The sequence below is a fragment of the Phaethon aethereus genome (genome assembly GCF_964289735.1).
Source record: "Phaethon aethereus genome assembly, chromosome: 2".
NCBI classification, from domain to species: domain Eukaryota; kingdom Metazoa; phylum Chordata; class Aves; order Phaethontiformes; family Phaethontidae; genus Phaethon; species Phaethon aethereus.
This window is the reverse complement of record NC_138582.1, coordinates 25,740,310-25,760,177: the sequence shown is the minus strand read 5'-3', so window position 1 is coordinate 25,760,177 and position 19,868 is coordinate 25,740,310. Positions and strand designations below refer to the sequence as shown.

General features: G+C 45.8%; 1 protein-coding gene across 1 annotated transcript in view; it reads left to right on the top strand.

The window, feature by feature from the left end:
* Positions 1-423, top strand: part of LAPTM4B (lysosomal protein transmembrane 4 beta) — a gene marked incomplete at both ends in the record, with an annotated part of 62,301 nt that extends 61,878 nt beyond the window's left edge. The window contains one exon of the mRNA XM_082014571.1: positions 349-423. Coding sequence (XP_081870697.1) covers positions 349-423 — 75 coding nt within the window. The remainder of the gene's footprint in view (positions 1-348) is intronic.
* Positions 424-19,868: the final 19,445 nt, after the last annotated feature.

The window sequence follows — 19,868 nt, the reverse complement described above, 5'->3', positions numbered from 1 at the left end:
GCAGGGTTTAAGCACTCTTGACAGAGAAGAGCTGCAGAATAAGCAGCTACTGTCACTGCCAGATTGAACAAATTCAGGTACCAGCAATGAATGATCTTTGGCTGAAATCAAGAGTCAATAAGAAATAAGAAGAAATCACTTTTTCCTTCATAATGAAAACAGGCACACAAGTTGAAAAGGAGGAACTTCAAGTTAATACTGTTTCATTTTCTAACTATTCTGCTTCTGCTTACTAATTTACTCTTTTTTGTTATTTTTTAGAACAAAGCCTTAAGCGTTTTCTTTTCTGTAAATTTTATCAGCTGGCTTCTTTTTAAAAAAATATAACCTTTGTTTCCTTTCCTGCAGGTCCTGTTGCCACCATATGATGATCCTGTGAATGGAGCTGCTAAAGATCCACCACCACCTTATGTGTCAGCATAAGCGAGAGAGTGCTGTGTACCTATGGAGGATAGCTTTACTTTTCAGACATTGAAGCAATAGTTTGATAATTTCACTTCCAGAATATAACCTCTATGGGTTATACATTGCTGTTTTGCTGACATATTGAAATTTAAATTGTATGATTAAAATTCTGTAGATAGTTTTAATAATTTGCTGCAACTACAGTAGTGTTTCAGAAACTAGTCAACCAGTTTCAGAACAATTTTGGGTAGCGCTAAGGTTATGGTAGTCACTGAATAGCATTTTCCACCGTGTCTAACATGCAGTGCTAGAGAATATAGAACTTTGCATTCTCAGTCAGGTTCAGAGTGTAACTTCCTTTTTTTTATTTGTAAAACTTCCAAGGCATTACAAATGTGTTTCTCAGATGCCCACTTTCACCTTCAGAATAGAGACCAAATCCAAAAAAGTGACATTCCACTTCATTCCTGCTCTGCAAGTATTTATTAAGTTATTATGCTATGAAGGATGATGATTCCAAGAAGAATGAGTCTTACACACTGTTCTCAGCTAATGGGAAACAAATCTAATTGGGAAGAATAAGTATAAGAAATGAGAGTAGACGAAGCACTCTGTGATGCATAACAAGCCAGAACCTGTGGTCTACACAGATTCACTTTGTCCCAGCCTGTAAGCATTCTAACGCTCAAAAAAAAGAGTTCTTACCAATTTCTGGTAATTTTCTTTTCCTGCCTACACACCTTCTTCCTCCCCACCAACTTCACAAATAGTATTTTGAGGTCACAAAATCCCTGCTTTTAAAGTCCCATGGTTAGGTGACAAAGCTATGTCTTTCGCACTCAATATGCAAATGTTTTCCCATTGGAATGTGCCTGTAAATATCGCAATGTTCTGCTGAGTGTGAACTAAATTATGCAGATTCTAAGATATATGTTCCCAACCTATGGGAAATTTATGCATGTAACTTCCTCCAGCATTAGCAAATATGTTTTGTGTGTTTCTCATATACATCAACATGGGGATTTTAGATTCCGTTTATGTCTGAACTGGGTATGCTGAGAATCTTTCTCATGGGACTCATCCATCCATGAATGCTTGTGTGAGGTATTTATTTCTTCCCCAGAGAAGTGCCTCCTGCACATGTAACTTTTTGTTGTTGATGAAGGTTCTACTTTTAATTGAAAAGGAACAGGAAAAGGGAATATAATGTGTGTCTCTACCTCTCATCGTTTCCCCCTGTGTTGTCTCCTCTGCATTTGGGGTGATTGAACAGGCTGAAGCTAGACTGGTGCCATTGCACACTGCCCTGGGTAAAGGGCAGTGCAGAGCTGAGCCACAGTTTGGAGGGGCACCAGAAGAAACCAAGGTGCTGTCTCTCCTGTGAGTGGGCTGGCACATGAGTCCACACCCTTCCTAAGGAGGACACCCGTTCTCACCCTCAGTGTATTGACCCCATTCTGCAGACTGAAGAAGAGTGGAGCTTTTCCTGTCTTTTTCTGGAAAAGAGCTTTCCAGGAGAACACAGGACCAACAACTTCTTTTTACGGAGGTTGCCACTGTGACCTGTCCTTGCAGAGGCCAGGGAAGGAAGGGACAGACTCTCTGCCTGTCTCTCCACAAACCTGGGAAAAGGCAGGTCCCCATCTGCTTATTGGAATTTTACTTTGGGCTTCATCTACTCTGAGATCAAACTAAGCAATGTTTTTGACTGAACCCATCCTGAAGTCCATCCATTGATCTCTGTCACAGTCCTATTGCTTACTTCAGAATAACTCCATGTATTATTATCTCATTACAGTTATCTTCGGGAATTAATCTGAATTTGGGGGTTGGGCTGGCTGGCTGGGCTTCCGAGCTTCATTTTCTTTCATTCTTGACAGACTTGTGAAGGATTTTGAACAGTCATCTGTTTTGAGAAAAACTGGTTGTAAATACATCACATCTGTGTATACAAACTTCTCTACAATAAAAGGGTGTTTCCTCAAGACTATAGAAATCATTTTTGCTGGTCTTCCAAGCACAAATGTACACAAATTCCTGTCCAATCGATCTGACATGGCAGGATTTTCTCTGTAAATGACCTAAGCAAGTTTGTCAGTCCACTCACCAGTCCATTCACCAGCTTTCCCTCCATACTGTATAAATGGGGAATAGAACTGTAAGTTCTATAATTTATTGTGCAATAAAAACAAGAGATAATTCAAGACTTTAGTTCATTGTCCAGAACTGCAGACAGTTTTACAGATCTGATGAAGTCTGAGATATAGAACATATACTAATCTACACCAAAAGCTGGGGCTTCTTTTTCTCCACATCATTATAGGGATAATGTTGTGCTAATTCACGTGACATCTCTGTAGACTTTAGCTTGTTTTACTAAAGAATCAAGACTTCTTCACACACACCATACGTGCGTCAGTGTGAGTACATGTGTCCTGCCAGTACTCCTAATACATTTTGGATTTTGTCCAATTTGAGTTAAAGAGGGCAGGGAGGTTATGGTATCAAAACTATGGCATTCCTGCACATACTGTAGATAGACAGCTCGGTAAGAGGGAGCAGATAATGTACAGTTCAGCTCTGCTGACATATCACAGAGGATCCACATGGGAGACAAGTTCACCCGCTCCCAAGGAAAAAAGATTCTCCAAGTTACATGAAGAGACGCAAACTCCAGCTGAAGGTTTTATACCCTCAGTTGTTGAATTCGTTGTCCATTTCCATGCCTAATCTCGGGGAATTCACACCACAGCTTTTCTGTGATTCATTTTTAATAGTCAGTCATCTGTGACGCAGAAACCCATTAAAAACCTGGCTTGTTAAGTTTCTGTGCTTTGGGAACTGCTTGCATTTTTTCCTTTCTCCCAGATATTAGGAGCATGTGCTTACTCAAATTTGCACCTGTTTTCTCATCTTAAACTCTAATATAGAAGTTTATTATTAATAATTTCTAGTAACTAAAGAGTGGAAAGAAAATATTTTCCAAGTATGCTGACAGGGAACATCATAAATATGGGGCCAAAGCCAGCAAGTAGGATTCTAAACCTTGATAGTACCAGAAATAGAAATAGGTATTTTGTTGAAATCTTCTAATTTTTTGAAATAGCTGTTACAAGGCATTGCGTGCTTCACAAAGCCTACACATGCTAAGGCACAAATCCCATTTCTTTCATCTGTGCCTGATGCTCTTCTTCCTGATGGAATAATGCAGCTTCCCGTCATTGTACACTCATTGTATTGGAGAAAGCAGAGAGGAGCTCGTAGTGGTGACCCAAAAGTGTGGCACTTGTGCTTGTAAGTACATTAAATTTTCTAAAACAAGTATTAACGACCATTATTTTAGGTGTTAGGCTTTCTCTACTTCTTTGGGAAAACCTCTGGTTGGTAAAAACCATCCAGACTTGATATGTTACCAAAGGCCATATCAGATTGATTTATGGCCAGAGAAAAGCTTGGCAAGGAAGCAGAGGGAACGATAACTAGTCTGAAACAAATCCAGATTCTGTGTTTTGTAAATAGGGCATTCCTTACCACTACCCTGTTGGCCAAAGGTTACAAAATTAGGACACCATGGACAGTTTTAAGATGCGGGGTGGAAGACTTGGCTACCGGTAAGGGCACAATGGAGAGAAGAGCAGCAACAGGGACAGAGCATGGGAGGGCAAGATTCGCCTGTGTTCTTTAAACAGCATAGAGAGACAGACGTTGCATTGGCAGGGTTCGCTGCTACAAACCTGGCTGGCTTATGTGCTCTCTTTCTCCTGTGCTATGGTCGGGAGGAAATAGGATTGCTCCTGTTACTGTTATGTTAGCTGTTACGCCAGCTCTGTTTCAGACTTCTGTCACTGGAGGGGATGATACCTTGGTCTTACTTGTTTTAAGGCCAAGACATCTACAGATTTATTTTTCTAAACCTAAAGGAGTATTGGTTAAATTCCTGCCAAACTGTCTAGTTTGACAGAAGACTCCAAGCTGTTTCTCTGGAGCTAAGTTATATCCTTAGAGGGTGCTCTTCTTAGAGGTTCTCTCGTTAGAGGCTACTCTCCTTAGAAGCTCTCTCCTTAGAAGCTCTCTCCTTAGAGGCTGCTCTCCTTCAAGGCTGCTTCTCTGGAGCTAAGTTATATCCTTCCCATTTATATGTCTCGACTAGCTGCAGAAGTTGCAGTACCATGAAAAAGCATTTCTTGCAAAATTTCAGTGCATATGGCTATGGAGATGTTCCAGCGCTATCTCAGTTCACAGCTCTGAGAAACCCAAAACAGCAGCTATAGCTATCTAAAGGGAGGCTTGGCTCTGATAAATCAGGATTAGAGTTCTTTCAGAGAAGGACTACGGTATTTGTAAATGATCTCTCCACACCCATGGATATGACCCAAAATGGTTCTGCAACGTGGCCAGTTTTTCAGCTGAATAGCTCAGCAGGGTGTGGAAGCCAGATCCGTGACCTTCTGCCTGCAGCCTGTGTCCACCTCCAGAAGAACAGGATACCAAAGAAACAGGAGTGAAAACCTCACTGTCACCCAGCCAGAAGATACGAAGTTATTTCAAAGCAAAAGGCAGTTCTACAACTATATCCTAGACAACGAGCCACAACAGTAGTTTATTTTGATGAAGAACTTATGTAAAATTTAATGCAGAAAATTACTTTTTTTCTTTCAGGCTATTCCAACCTTTCAAACATGAGGGTTTTCAGAAAGTCCTGAAAGGTTTGTCCTTTGTAGCCAGAGTTCGACTTAACCAATTAGTCTGAGTGGAGACACGGGGTCACTTGGAAGGCTGAATAAACAGCGAGGAGAGGAATCAGGCATGCGGCAGGGCTGGCTACTTGGCTTACAGGAGAGGCTTGCTAGCCAGCGGGGACAGAAGAGCTGTGAAGCTGCTCTGAGAGCGGGAGCCACAGCACGGCAGAGCCTCTGTTTGCTCTTTGAGATCAACATGACCAGCAATAGCAAGCATGAGCCACACACATCTTTTAGCCCAGAACTTGGCCTCCATTACAGTACCTAAGTGCATCCTGCTAATAACTCTTAACGGGTTTGTGTTTTCGCATAAACTTTGCCCAAGTATCCAAATACTTCTGGGTTTTGGTGGGGTTGAGAGACTTTTTTTGAGATTCCTTCTACTTCATCATCGGGAACTCTGGGGAGTTGATCACCTGTAATTTCGAAACTGTTTCCCCCCGCGAAGTGCCCCATTTCAGGTGCCTTCATGACAGCAGAGGCAAGGATGCAATTAGAGACAGAGGTCCACCATTGGTAGACTTTTAGCATCAACTCCTCTGAGCACATTCAGTGTCAGGATGAGCAAGGCGTTCTTACAAATACAGATACCATCTTAATAAGACGTATATGTTCTACTTTACGGATGGCAGATCTTTTGGGCTCCTCTCTGGGCCAGAGGCAAGCACAAACAGGCGTCCAGTCTCTTATGGAGAAAAGGTGGCTGGACAGGCAATTACTTGCATAGTTATATTTTCTGTATCACCAGTATGCCAGTTTAAGACTGCTAGATAAGCAATAAACTCGTGCGATACACGGGGAGATCGGTACTATTTATATGAATGTGGTCATTCTTGGCAGTGTGTCAGATGCACTCACCTAAAGGCCGCAAGGGCAATGAAAGTAAAGGAACAAAGGCAAGAGCTGGCAATTAGTTACAAATATTTATCTTTGGTGAGTTCATAAAGTTTTCTCCCCATCAAATCATTAGAAAATTGGAATGGGTTTCATTTCCTTCATTGCATTAGAGCTGAGGATGAAATTAGCTTTATCAGTTTCACAGGCCAGCTTAAATTTCCTGCTATTGTGTGATCATGCTTCTTTGCTTCTCGTAAAGAAAAAGCAACTAAAGAAGCTCAAAATGCTTTTAATGAACCAGACTAGATGATACAGTAGTTTTCTGGGTCTTTTTCCTCAAAAAGTATTGAAGTTTGCTTCTTTTTTAATGCAAATATTTTCCTTTTAAATATAGATATTTAGTGAAGGTATCTGTGGACACATTTTAATCTTAGGAACTGGCTGGTTTCTGTTTCAAAGGTATATTTTCTTTGTGTTTTTTTTAAAATTTTTTTTTATCTTGTGAGCAGAAAAAAAAAAAAAAAGTACAACATAATGCATCGTTATCTTTTGGTTGCTTTTTCCTCTCTTTGCAATTCAATTTTTCAGCCTGGATAAAAAGTTCTGACACAGACGGGATAAAAATTCCAGGGGTCTAGAAAAAGTGCAGCTCAGAAAAACTGTACAAGGCAGCACTGTCCCAGCTGAGCTGGGAGCAGTTCATTTTACACAAGCAGCCTGAGGATGAGCTCCAAAAAGGAGTATTTGAAAAAAAGGAGGGAGGTAAATGTTTGAGGAAGTATGGCTTTGCCTCAGGGATTATGGGACCAGATAGAGTCACAAGCTGGGAACGTTTTGAGATGTGATCCCTGATCATGTTTGTGATGTCTACATACACCCAACATATGATGTCTTTTCCGGACAATTTTTAGTTTCTAACTAACACTCTTGTGTTATACTTACTACAGATAACAAAGGGGAGAATTGATTCTTCGAGTTTATTCCTCTTATTGTGAGTGTAACTTTTCCCTTTGGGTTGGATTCAGTGGCAATATTAGCAGTATCTTTTTACTACCTAACTAGGTTTGACTCAGCTACAAACTGTACCAAGGTTACCACAGATCTTCTTTGGCATCTCATACTTTTTCTTTTACCGCAGTTTTGCTCTCATGCCTTTTTCTGTGAAATACCATTTTACATTTGGATGGATTTTCCAGATATTTGTGCCAGGGAGGGTTGAGGACTTCTTTTTAACATTACTAGGAACACATTGAATTATTTAATATATTCTGTATCTACAATATTTACTACTATATCTAGTAGTATTTTCAAGAAGCCTTTCATCCTTTGTCATTTCACTACAACTTCTTTTTCAAATTTTTCTTCCTCTTCAGTCTTTAAAAGCACAGCGATCTGGTGCAGAGCCAAGACATTGGCAAAGGCCACCACCACCAGTGGTGGTACTCAAAAAGCATGTTTTGGAGAGTTCCTGAATTAAATTTTTTAGACTTCAGGTATAACAGAAGATTCATCATACAAGGCTATAACTTAGAGAGGCTGAGCACAACCCTTGGGGATTTTTTTTAGGTCACTTCCTACCTAAATTTTTTTATAATTCTGTCATTTAGTGCATATACTAAGAAAACTGATAATTGAGCACAGGACTGCTTGGGGAAACAAACTTTGTCAAATTATCCTTTTTTTCTTTTTTTAAGGGGGATATGAAATGGATCAATGGGTCAAGTGTAAACATTACACACTTGGACATTTCTTAGGCACCTTACCAGACACAACACAATATTTGACTTGGGAACTAGAATGATACAGCAACAGCGTTGCACATATGAAATAGATTGCAAAACAGGTGATAAATCTCAGCTGTATGTGAGCAAAAGATACTCAGTAAGTAAGTAAATGTGTTTCAAGAGAAATTCTCCAAGGATACGTTTTTGACTCCATGGTGCTTTAAATTCTTCATCCATGACTTTAAAGAAAGCATAAGTCATCAATAAAAAGGAAAAAAAAATATTCTGTTTTGCCTATACCTTAAAGCTGTGAATAATTCAAGCAGAATGTTTAAAAAGCCTTGGAGTGGGTTAGTAAGGAGCTGAAAGAACCATTAGAGAGTTGGAAAATATGCCATCAAGCGAAAAACTCAGGAAATGCAATGCCTTTAATAATTCAGATTTAGGAGGTGACTTAAGGACACTATATAAGTAAGTATATAGGGAAGAAAACTTCAATAAAAGGTGTCTTCAAAGCAGCCAACAGAAGTGTAACAGCACCTAATGATAGAAACCTGCAGATAGAAAAATCAGACTAGAAACAAGCTGGTTTTCTGCTATTCAGCATCTCCGTCCTTCCTATTTGATAATGTTTTGTAAGGGACGTTTTTGTCCTTGGCAATTTTTTGAGTAATAAAGGACTGTTTTTGTAAGGCAATCCATAAATTAATTCAGGAATGAATTCATTCAGGGAAATTCTGTACCTTTTGGTATGTAAAAAGCTAAAAAAAGAACTTGGATGTTTAGTTCCAAAACTGTTGTCTAGACAGCATGTTCAACGGCTGCCCAACCTTACAAATACTGCAACTTGCTCAGCGTTTCGCTGCTCCCTTGGAGCCTGCAGCTCTGCGTTGTGGACCAGGTTTTCTCCAGCCTATGGAGCTTGGGATTCACCTCCTGCCTTGGCCCCAGGGGGATCCGGTAGGGAGAAAGACCTGATCATTACATTTAACACACCACCAGTTTGGAGAGGGTTGAGCAGGCTGGTGCCCGGCTCATGCACAAGCACCGTGACGTCCCTCTGGGTGCTCTTACAACACACCCAGCACAAACCGGCAGAAATCTGCTCCTCACAAAATGCAGAAGCGGCTCCTGGTGCCTTTCGCGGGACAGCCCGAGGTGCAGGCGTGGCTTGGTTGCTGCTACCTGCTGTTGGCACAGGGGCTTGGAGCATCTGCCCTGGAAGCGTGCCCGAGAGTGAGCACAGCGTGGCTGGCACAAAGGCTGGCGAAGAGCCGGGCAGAGCTGCCGCCCTTCACGTCTCCCAAGGTCCTCCGCACAGCCCCGGCAGCAAGGACCAGGCTTCTTGTCTTATGGGTGTCGGAACAGGATTGGCAAGAAAGGGAATTCACATCTCCATTTCCTTACGCACTTCATGAAGCACCAAGTTTTCCCCGGGCCATTGCCAAAAAACTTGGTGTTGCAGGGCCAAACTTTCAGGAGCCAAATATTTTTAAGGTGATGATTTTTTTAAGAAATAACCAAAACCCCTGAGCACGTGCTTAACTTGAAGACCATGAGTAATCTCCTTTAAATCTAAGTTCAGTGCAGGCTTTGGTGCCTCCTGTTATTTCCTCAAGATGGTTCATGAGTCAGATTTAATTGGAGTTCAGCATCATAGATGTATCATATCCAAAAGAAAAGATGCTTCCAGTGTGCAACATTTAATCAACATCAAATTGGTTCATAATAGCCACAGTTCTCTGTATTGATTAATATACACTATCATAATAGCTTCTTAACAGCACATATTTCAGCTGGGTCATTCAGAGGCAGGCAAGTTTCACTAACCACATTTTTTGTATTAATTTTTTTTTTTTACATACAGAGCAGTGTATGTGTGTAAGTACTGCAGTTTTGTTGATACCTGCTGAAAGACAGTCTGCTTCCTTTTTAAAGTAGTAATATCATCAACTAATTTCATTAAAGATGAAATCAGGGTAAATCTCAAGTCAGGTGCCACAACAATGACAGAACCATCAGGCGGGTATTTCTGCTGCAAATGATAACATGAAAGCACCCACAGATCTGGCTGTATTGGCTACCATTTGGCTGCTTGGCATCTGAATCACCAAAATGTAAATGTTGATGTCATTTTCTCTTTTTAATCTTTGTTCTACATAGTTCTGTATGAACACCATCAGGTCAAGAACCAGACTGCCAAAATTCTGCCAAAGTTGTAGTTCAGATGAAATTTGGGTGTATGTGATCTCAATTTTGTCCCAAGAATCACAGAATCACTAAGGTTGGAAAGGACCTTCAAGATCATCAATTAATCCAGCATCACCATGTACCCTAAACCATGTCTTGAAGTGCCACATCCACACGTTTTCTGAACGCTTCCAGAGACGGCGACTCCACCACCTCCCTGGGCAGCCTGTTCCAATGCCTGACCACGCTCTCAGTGAAGAAATTTTTCCTAATATCCAGTCTAAACCTCCCCTGGCACAACTTGAAGCCATTTCCTCTCATCCTATCACTAGTTACTTGGGAGAAGAGACCAACACTGTCGTCACCACAACCCCCTTTCAGGTAGTTGTAGAGAGCAATAAAGTCTCCCCTCAGCCTCCTCTTCTCCAGACTAAACAACCCCAGTTCCCTCAGCCGCTCCTCATAAGACTTGTGCTCCAGACCCCTCACCAGCTTCGTTGCCCTTCTCTGGACACGCTCCAGCACCTCAACATCCTTCTTGTAGTGAGAGGACCAAAACTGAACACAGGATTCAAGGTGCGGCCTCACCAGTGCTGAGTACAGGGGCACAATCACTTCCCTACTCCTGCTGGCCACACTATTCCTGATACAGGCCAGGACGCTGTTGGCCTTCTTGGCCACCTGGGCACACTGCCGGCTCATATTCAGCTGGCTGTCAACCAGCACCCCCAGGTCCCTTTCCGCCAGGCAGCTCTCCAGCCACTCCTCCCCAAGACTGTAGCGTTGCATGGGGTTGTTGTGGCCAAAGTGCAGGACCTGGCACTTGGCCTTGTTAAACCTCATACAGTTGGCCTCTGCCCATCGATCCAGCCTGTCCAGATCCCTCTGCAGAGCCCTCCTACCCTCCAGCAGATCAACACTCCCACCCAACTTGGTGTCATCTGCAAACTTACTGAGGGAGCACTCAATTCCCTCATCCAGATCATCTATAAAGATATTGAACAAGACCGGCCCCAGAACCGAGCCCTGGGGAACACCGCTTGTGACCGGCCGCCAGCCGGATTTAACATCGTTCATCACAACTCTCTGGGCTCGGCCATCCAGCCAGTTCCTCACCCAGCGAAGAGTAAACCTGTCTAAGCCATGTGCTGCCAGTTTCTCCAGGAGAATGCTGTGGGAGATGCTGTCAAAGGCTTTACTAAAGTGCAGGTAGACAACGTCCACAGCCTTTCCCTCACCCACTAGGCGGTCACCTGGTCATAGAAGGAGATCAGGTTGGTCAAGCAGGGCCTGCCTTTCATGAACCCATGCTGGCTGGGCCTGATCCCTTGGTTGTCCTGCAGATGCCCTGTGAGCACTCTCAAGACCAACCGCTCCATGATCTTCCCTGGTACAGAGGTCAGGTTGATAGGCCTGTAGTTCCCAGGATCCTCCTTCCAGCCTTTCTTGTAGACGGGCGTCACATTGGCAAGCCTCCAGTCTTCTGGGACCTCCCCTGTTAACCAGGACTGCTGATAAATGATGGAGAGTGGCTTGGCAAGCTCCTTCGCCAGCGCTCTCAGTACTCTCGGGTGGATCCCATCAGGCCCCATAGACTTGTGAGTGTCCAGGTGGTTTAGCATGTCCTTGACTGCTTCTTCCTGGATTATGGGTGGGTTATTGTGCTCTCCATCCCCGTCTTCCAGCTCAGGGGGCTGAATACCCTGTGGATACCTGGACTGGCTATTAAAGACTGAGGCAAAGAAGGCATTAAGTACCTCAGCCTTGTCCTCGTCCTTGGAGACAATGTTCCCCGCCATATCCAGTAGGGGATGGAGATTCTCCTTGCCTCTCTTTTTGTTGTTAATATATTTGTAAAAACATTTTTTGTTATCCTTTACGACCGTGGCCAGACTGAGCTCTAGCTGGGCTTTTGCCTTTCTAATTTTGTCCCTGCTTGACCTAACAAGACCCTTGTACTCTTCGTGAGTTGCCTGCCCCTTCTTCCACAGGTGATAAACTCTCCTCTTTTCCCTGAGTCCCAGCAAAATCTCCCTGTTCAGCCAGGCCGGTCCCCGTCCCCGCCAGCTCTTCTTACGGCACATGGGGACCATCTGCTCCTGCACCTTTAAGATTTCCTTCTTGAAGACTGTCCAGCCTTCCTGGACCCCTTTGTCCTTCAGGACTGTCTCCCAAGGGACTCTCTCAACCAGTGACCTGAACAGGCCAAAGTCTGCCCTCCGGAAGTCCATGTAGCAGTTTTGCTGACCCCTCTCCTTACTTCGCTCACAACTGAGAATTCTATCATGTCATGGTCGCTAAGCCTGAGACGGCCTCCGACCACCACATCTCCCACCAGTCCTTCTCTGTTTGTAAACAGCAGGTCCAGCATGGCACCTCCCCTGGTGGGCTCACTCACCAGCTGTGTCAGGAACTGAGTAAAAAAACATCGTCTTGGATTTTGAAGGAAAGGAGAGCTGAATTTAAACATGGCATAGCTTAAATTACCAAGGGAAATGCTGAAAATGCGGGTTTACTGTCCACATGTTGAAAGTTACAGCAAAAGTAAAGCCTGTGAATATCCTTGGCAGAGTGGCAAGCCCAGGACAATTTTTCAGCTAGTTAAAATAAGTGACTGCTGTCTCAAGATGAATTCAGTATGTATTTTATCAACATGTAATAGTATATAACTTCATTGAGTCCTGCCTCTGATGATACTATGTATCGATTTTTTTTTCACCAGTAAACATTGTCCAGTGTGGACAGTAAGCATAAGATGCCGCACAATTCTTCTGAGGAAAATGAAGGATGTAATTTATATATAAGGCAAATGCTAACTTTTCAGGTACCAGCTGCAAGAGTTCTCATTTTCTTCTTCCAAAATATTTTAGAGTCAAATGGAGCTTCCAAGAGAATTTCAGTAAGAAAAAACTTTGTTAATTGCAACATCTGGGCTTCAATAAGCAAAACTTTTGCCTTTTGCCCATTTCTCTGAGCCACTGCAGGTGACTTTAGCTGCTGTGGTACAGACAGCAAAGCAAAAAGGGCTGAACTGAGGCTATATATTGTCTGGCCATGCACACCAGTGAGTTATTTGCCTTTTTCAGATGCCTTAAGAATATGAAGTGACTCTTAGAATTAAGGACAGAGCCTAATCCTCAAACATCTGGAACTAAAACACTGCAAAATCAACACAGAAGTGTGGGAGAAAAGTAAGTGCATGCCCTTTACAAATTCATAGTCATTCAAACCCTTTGATCTGTTTCAGTTCCCCTGGCTTTATATATATATAATGAAGTTCACAAACCATGAACTGTGAACAGAACCGTGTAATTCATGTATCATTGGTCCATCACTAACACTCAGGTGAGTCCTTTTTACCCCAAGTGAGAAATAAACACTTTGTCATTACATCTGTGTTTGAATCTTTACTGAATTTGTTTTTAACCAGCAGCACGTTCCTGGAATTATGGAAAGTGTCAGCTGAACGGAAAGGATCCATGTAAGCAAATAGTACTGGTTTTCAAAAAATCTCTCTCTTCAGTTCTTTTTAGAGGCTATATAATGTACCGTGTACAAATTAGAATCATGTAAGTGCCAAGGAGGTGGCTAGCTATGGAAGAGGTGCTCAAAACAGCAAAGAAAAGAAGTTAAGCACACGCCTGAAGTAGAAAGGGCTTGTGGACATAGCAAAAGGATAAGGTTTTTGGGGGGATGATAAGATACAGCATATTATCTATCTACTTCTTCAGGAAAACACATTAGATATGGCCTTGAACCCTATATCCTTATCTTTTATTTAAGTGATTTTAAGTGATAACAATGGAGAATCATAAAGTAATTGAAAACTACTGACCAACTGTAACATACCTGCTTTACATGACAGTAGTTTTGACCACAACAATTAAAAAAATCTGTTTTGTCTTTATTTAGGAGGAGTAGTAGAGAAAGAAAAAAGTGACAGCGTTTTACTTTCAAGCTATTGTAGAAATTTGAAAATCCTGCTGTAACTAAAAGGAACTTGCACTATATGTGTCTTAAGATACCAAGTACCTGCTGATCTGGCAATTCAGGAGTCAGCAGAGACAGCTTCATTTCGTTGAGCACTGGACCCAGGAAAGGGCATCTCTTCTAATCATATAATTAAGGCTGGTGCTTCCATTGATAGACTCCAATTTGCATATGCATTGGAAACTCTGTTTGATTAATTGCAGTGCAGTGGGGCTTATAAACCCTAGGAGTTAATATTACATGTACATTATAATATTTCCAGACATAAGGCAGTCAGATACAAACTTTTGAAGTGATTTAAAAAGTATGGTTTGATTTCTCTATAGACTAATAAATTTTGAAGCAAAGAATATTTAAAGATGTTGTGAAACATGAACAAGTGATAAATGCAGGATTAGTTTCCCAGCATTAGGTTGTGCTCATCTAACCTTCTTTTTTTAGGTGAAGGAAATGCAGTAGATCTAATCTGTCTGTACTTCAGAAAAGTACTGCCACTCCATTAGAGGAAATTACTAATTGAAATAAGAACTAGAAGGACTGTGAGCTAAGTATGGACCTAGCTCATGGCAATAGGAAAATGGGATGAGGGAGTGTTCAAAGGGGAAGGTTAGAAAAAACGTTATTAGCAATTACTAAAAGGTTCAGTTTGGGAATCTTATTTAACATTTAACTTTTTAATTCATAAAATTGGCAGGCAAAAGTGGAAGTTTTCTGATAAAGCATAGGAGAGTCAACAGGCATTGTAAATGTAAAGGAGGAGGAGGATCTCATTTAGAAGGAACTGTATGATCTTAAGAATGAAAGAACTAGAAGAGAGATAAAATACCATAGCATAAAATGAAAGATAACATATTACGTAGGATTTATCCACTGCCAAACAGGTGAAGCTGCATGTATAAACTGAACACAAAGATGACCATCAGCCATCAATGGTAATGCAGCCACTGAGAATTAAAATGAAATCCTAGACCACATCAGGCAAAGTGTTTTCAATAAATAGAAATGTACTGGTGAGAGCTCGTACAGTGTATCATGTTCAGTTCTGCCACACGCACCCACAGGAACCAGCTGAGCACATATAGAGCAAGAACTTGCTTGTGGAGCAAAACGAGAGTGAAGGCTGAAAGAGGAAATTATTACTGTCACTAAATACACTAGCTAGGAAGGCCTTGAAGAAGAAAAAGAGCTTTTTAGATTGAAAGACAATGTTGGTACTAGAAAACATGTATAAAATGGCCATAAATACATTTAGGCTGGAAATTAGTAGGAAGTGTCTAACTACCAGGAAGGTCTGAAACAGTCCTCTAACAGCAGGAGGAAAACCAATTCACTGCTGTTTTACTAAAGCACTTGCTTTTAAGATGGAACATACTTTCTGAAATGTGTTTTTTACATTATGTCGTTGCCTGTGATCACTCAAAAGCAGACTACATCACTGGGAGTTTCTTCCAGACTGAGAACTGTCCTTCCAGGTGCTGAGAGAAGCCAGGAAAGGAAAGAGGAGACTCAGAAAGCCTCTGGTATCCAGCTAGCAATCTTCAAGAAGATTATGGAGCGGTTGGTCTTGAGAGTGCTCACAGGGCATCTGCAGGACAACCAAGGGATCAGGCCCAGCCAGCATGAGTTCATGAAAGGCAGGTCCTGCTTGACCAACCTGATCTCCTTCTATGACCAGGTGACCCACCTAGTGGGTGAGGGAAAGGCCATGGATGTTGTCTACCTGCACTTTAGTAAAGCCTTTGGCAGCATCTCCCACAGCATTCTCCTGGAGAAACTGGTGGCTCATGGCTTAGACAGGTTTACTCTTCGCTGGGTGAGGAACTGGCTGGATGGCCGAGCCCAGAGAGTTGTGATGAATGGTGTTAAATCTGGCTGGCGGCCAGTCACAAGCGGTGTTCCCCAGGGCTCGGTTCTGGGGCTGGTCTTGTTCAATATCTTTATAGATGATCTGGATGAGGGAATTGAGTGCTCCCTCAGTAAGTTTGCAGATGACACCAAGCTGAGTGGGAGTGTTGATCTGCTGGAGGGTAGGAGGGCTCTGCAGAGGGATCTGGACAGGCTGGATCGATGGGCAGAGGCCAACTGTATGAGGTTTAACAAGGCCAAGTGCCGGGTCCTGCACTTCGGCCACAACAACCCCATGCAACACTACAGGCTGGGGGAGGAGTGGCTGGAGAGCTGCCTGGCAGAAAGGGACCTGGGGGTGCTGGTTGACAGCCAGCTGAACATGAGCCAGCAGTGTGCCCAGGTGGCCAAGAAGGCCAACAGCGTCCTGGCCTGTATCAGGAATAGTGTGGCCAGCAGGAGTAGGGAAGTGATTGTGCCCCTGTACTCAGCACTGGTGAGGCCGCACCTTGAATATTGTGTTCAGTTTTGGGCCCCTCACTGCAAGAAGGACGCTGAGGTGCTGGAGCGTGTCCAGAGAAGGGCAACGAAGCTGGTGAGGGGTCTGGAGCACAAGTCTTATGAGGAGCGGCTGAGGGAACTGGGGTTGTTTAGTCTGGAGAAGAGGAGGCTGAGGGGAGACCTTATCGCTCTCTACAACTACCTGAAAGGGGGTTGTGGCAAGGTGGGTGTTGGTCTCTTCTCCCAAGTAACTAGTGATAGGATGAGAGGAAATGGCCTCAAGTTGCGCCAGGGGAGGTTTAGATTGGATATTAGGAAAAATTTCTTCACTGAGAGTGTGGTCAGGCATTGGAACAGGCTGCCCAGGGAGGTGGTGGAGTCGCCATCTCTGGAAGTGTTCAAAAAACGTGTGGATGTGGCGCTTCAGGACATGGTTTAGGGAACATGGTGGCGCTGGATTAATGGTTGGACTTGATGATCTTGAAGGTCCTTTCCAACCTAGTGATTCCATGATTCTGTGATTCTGTAATTGCCTGCAGGTCAAAGCATGGCTTGATAGAAGCCTCCAGCTTTTTCTAACTTAGTATCTTCCAGTTTTCCTCTACCCATCCTCTCAAATGTTGGTAGACTGAACAATGTCTCTCCCAAATCAAAAAGAAGTCACACCATGGGAGTGGAGGACAGAAGCTCGTCATTTGAGGAAGGATAAGTGGCAAAGAAACAGTGAGACTCTGTAATGTGGGGAATACACAGCACTTCTGGTACAGTATTAAATAAATAGCAAAGCTGGTTAATACAGTAAAACAAAAATCCCCTCGTCTTGTAAGCTGTGTCTTATGAAGCAAATAGATGCCTTATTGTTCTGACTCACTGCCAGCATACCCCGTCCTCCAATCTCCAGCTGGGGTACCTTCTGTGCATTCAACCTGCCAACAGCAGCAGGCTGCACGGCCTCTGGGGAGAGCTGGTGTTGGGATTTCTTATGCACAAGCTGGAGCTGAAGCCACCGAGCCAAGCCTCTGGGCGCTCACATCATCTTCTCACCACAACACTTTCCCTCCTGCCTTTTGTCTTCCTCTTCCTTACCACCAACTCAGCTGGTGAAATCTTCAGGAGTACAGATTTGGTATTTTGAGATGATGGAGCATTAACTGGGATTGTGGCTGGGGCCTTGTCCTGTGCTACATTTACAAAGGATGAAAGAGAACAGGCGAACTGTTCTGCACTTGGCTCTTGCTGGGTTTGCTATGTCTATCAAAGTTCATCTGCCTTTTTAATTTTTCCCTTTCCTCTGGCTACAGGAGAGGTTCAGGAGCCAGCACCCAGAACAAAAGATGGGGTGAATCCAGCCTCTTTCAGTTTGAGATTTGCTCATCATTCACACCCCTACTTTTAGGGATTAGATTTTGTACACCCCCCTCAGAGACAATTAGTTGTGCCTTACAAAACTTAGCCAAATTAGCTCTGATGACTTCCAAAGTTTGCTCACCATCCCAGCAACGCTGGGCGGGTACAAACCTCCTCTCCCAGACCCCGCTGGCATCTGATGCACTGGAATTGGCATGGCTTGGTGATTTTATCCCTTTCCTGTTGGAGATGACAGGGAGCCAGGCTCACCTCTGCCGTTTGGAATGGCTTTCACTGTTGTTTTTTTCCAGGAAGCAGAAATCACAATTGCTTTGGAACAAAGCAGGAATTTTATTTTTTTCTTTTTCATACATAATAAAACCAGAAGTATTGATTTAAATCCCACACTCAGCTTTTTCCACCTGGACTACTGACTGCGCTGCTGCCGTGACAGCTCGGAAGTGACGGTCCCTTCTACCTGGTCCATTTTTTTTCACGCCTCCCGCAGCGTTTCCCGCCCCCCCCCCCCCCGCCCTCCTCAGCCCCGACGGGGGCTCCCGTGGGCTCCCCGCGGTGGCAGGCACCCGCCTGAAGCACCAGGGGCTGTTTGCCTTGGCCCGGAGGCCCTCCGAGCGGGGAATGGGATTTCCATTCCCCGAATTTTACCTTGGTCGGCTTCCCTGGGAGGGAGCGCGGGTCCGGTCCGGGGAGCACGGCGCTGGCCGGGGAAGGATGCCGCCGGCCCGGCGCTGAGCCGCCAGACCAAAACCACACGGCATTGCTCCAGCGGGGACCCCGCGGCCCTCTCCTGCGGGGAGAGCCCCCTCGGCCGGGATAAGCGCTCCTCCTCGGGGCTGCCGGAGCTTCCCCCGCCGTCCCCTCGCAACGCAGGGCCAAGTCTGACGGGGAGGAACCGGCGGCGGTGCCGAGGTGCGCGGAGGGCGCGGGGCGGCGGGGCAGCCGGGAGCCCGGGAGGGAGCGGCGCCAGCAGCCCGCGTCCCTGACGGGGCTGGCGGGAGGGAGCGGGTTCCGCGTCCCGCGGGGGCCAGGCGGGGCGGCGTCGGGCCAACGGCCCTTGTCCCGTGAGGGCCGTCGATCCCGTTGCTTCCCTCACGGCAGGCGGGAGGGAGCGGGAGGACAGCCCGCGTCCCTCACGCGGGACAGCGAGAAGGAGCGGGGCCGCGTCCCTTCCACGGGGCAGGCGGGAAAAGAGCGGGACCGCGTTCCTGGCCGCGGAGGCGGTTGAGGAGAGGGGCCCGGCCACCCGCCGCTGCCTCCCGGGGAAGAGCCGGCTCTGGAGGTCCGGGCGGGGAGGCCGGTGTCTCCCCAGCGGCACCCACCCCGCCCCCGCCCTTTCCCTCCCCTCAGTACGGCTGAGCCGGGCTACGGCCGCTCGGGGACGGGGCTGGCGGGAGGCGGCAGCTCCCAGGGGGGCGGGAGGGGAAGCGCCGTCCGGGGCCGCGCCGAGGGGGGAGGAGGCGCTCCCGCGCTCGCTGCCGGCCGCCGCCGCTGCCCGCTGCCGAGCGGAGCGGCCCCGCCAGCCCGTCAGGTAAGCCCGGCTCTGCCGCCCGCGCGGCCCTGCCCTGCCTCGCTTCTCCCGCCCGCCGGCCGGGTCGGCGGCTCCCCGCCCGGGGCCACCGGCGCCCCCGCTGCCTCCCGCGCTGCCCGGCGGGGCTCGGCGCCGCTGACAGCTCCGGGGCACGGCACAGCCTGCGGTCACCCCCGCCCTGGGGCCCCAGCTCGGCGGAGGGACGCTCCTACCACCCCTTACCCCCGCGGCCCCGCCAGGTGAGGGGGCGGCCGGGGAGGGCCCGCGGCCGGCGGGGCTGCAGCGCGGGCGGCAGGAGCCTGGCGGGGAGCGGGAGGCCGAGGCAAGGGGCCGGGGCTGCGGTAGATGCTGGAGTGCTTTGCTGCTTGTCTTTCAGCCGCAGGAGACCTGTTGCCCGCTCATTTGGAGTGCATGGGACTGAGCAAGCTCCCCGTATGCCTTCTTCCCCGTGCATGCTTCAGTAACTCGTTTAACAGTGTATGTGCTGTAAGGAAAAAAACCCCCCACACCACTATATTTTAAAATCAGTGCAGAATCGGAGCCAAACTTTACCTAGAAACATGTGTTAGTGTGAGTAGCCTGCAGGTGTCTTTACCAGCTTCCAGCAGGACAGCATGCGGCTTCTCCCCGCGGAGTGGGTGCCGGCAGTAGCTGCGCTGGGGGGGGTCTCCTCAGACACGCAGCGTGGGCGCTGCCCGGGCTCGCTGAGAGCAGCGCGTTTGTCGGAGGTGGAAGGAGTGG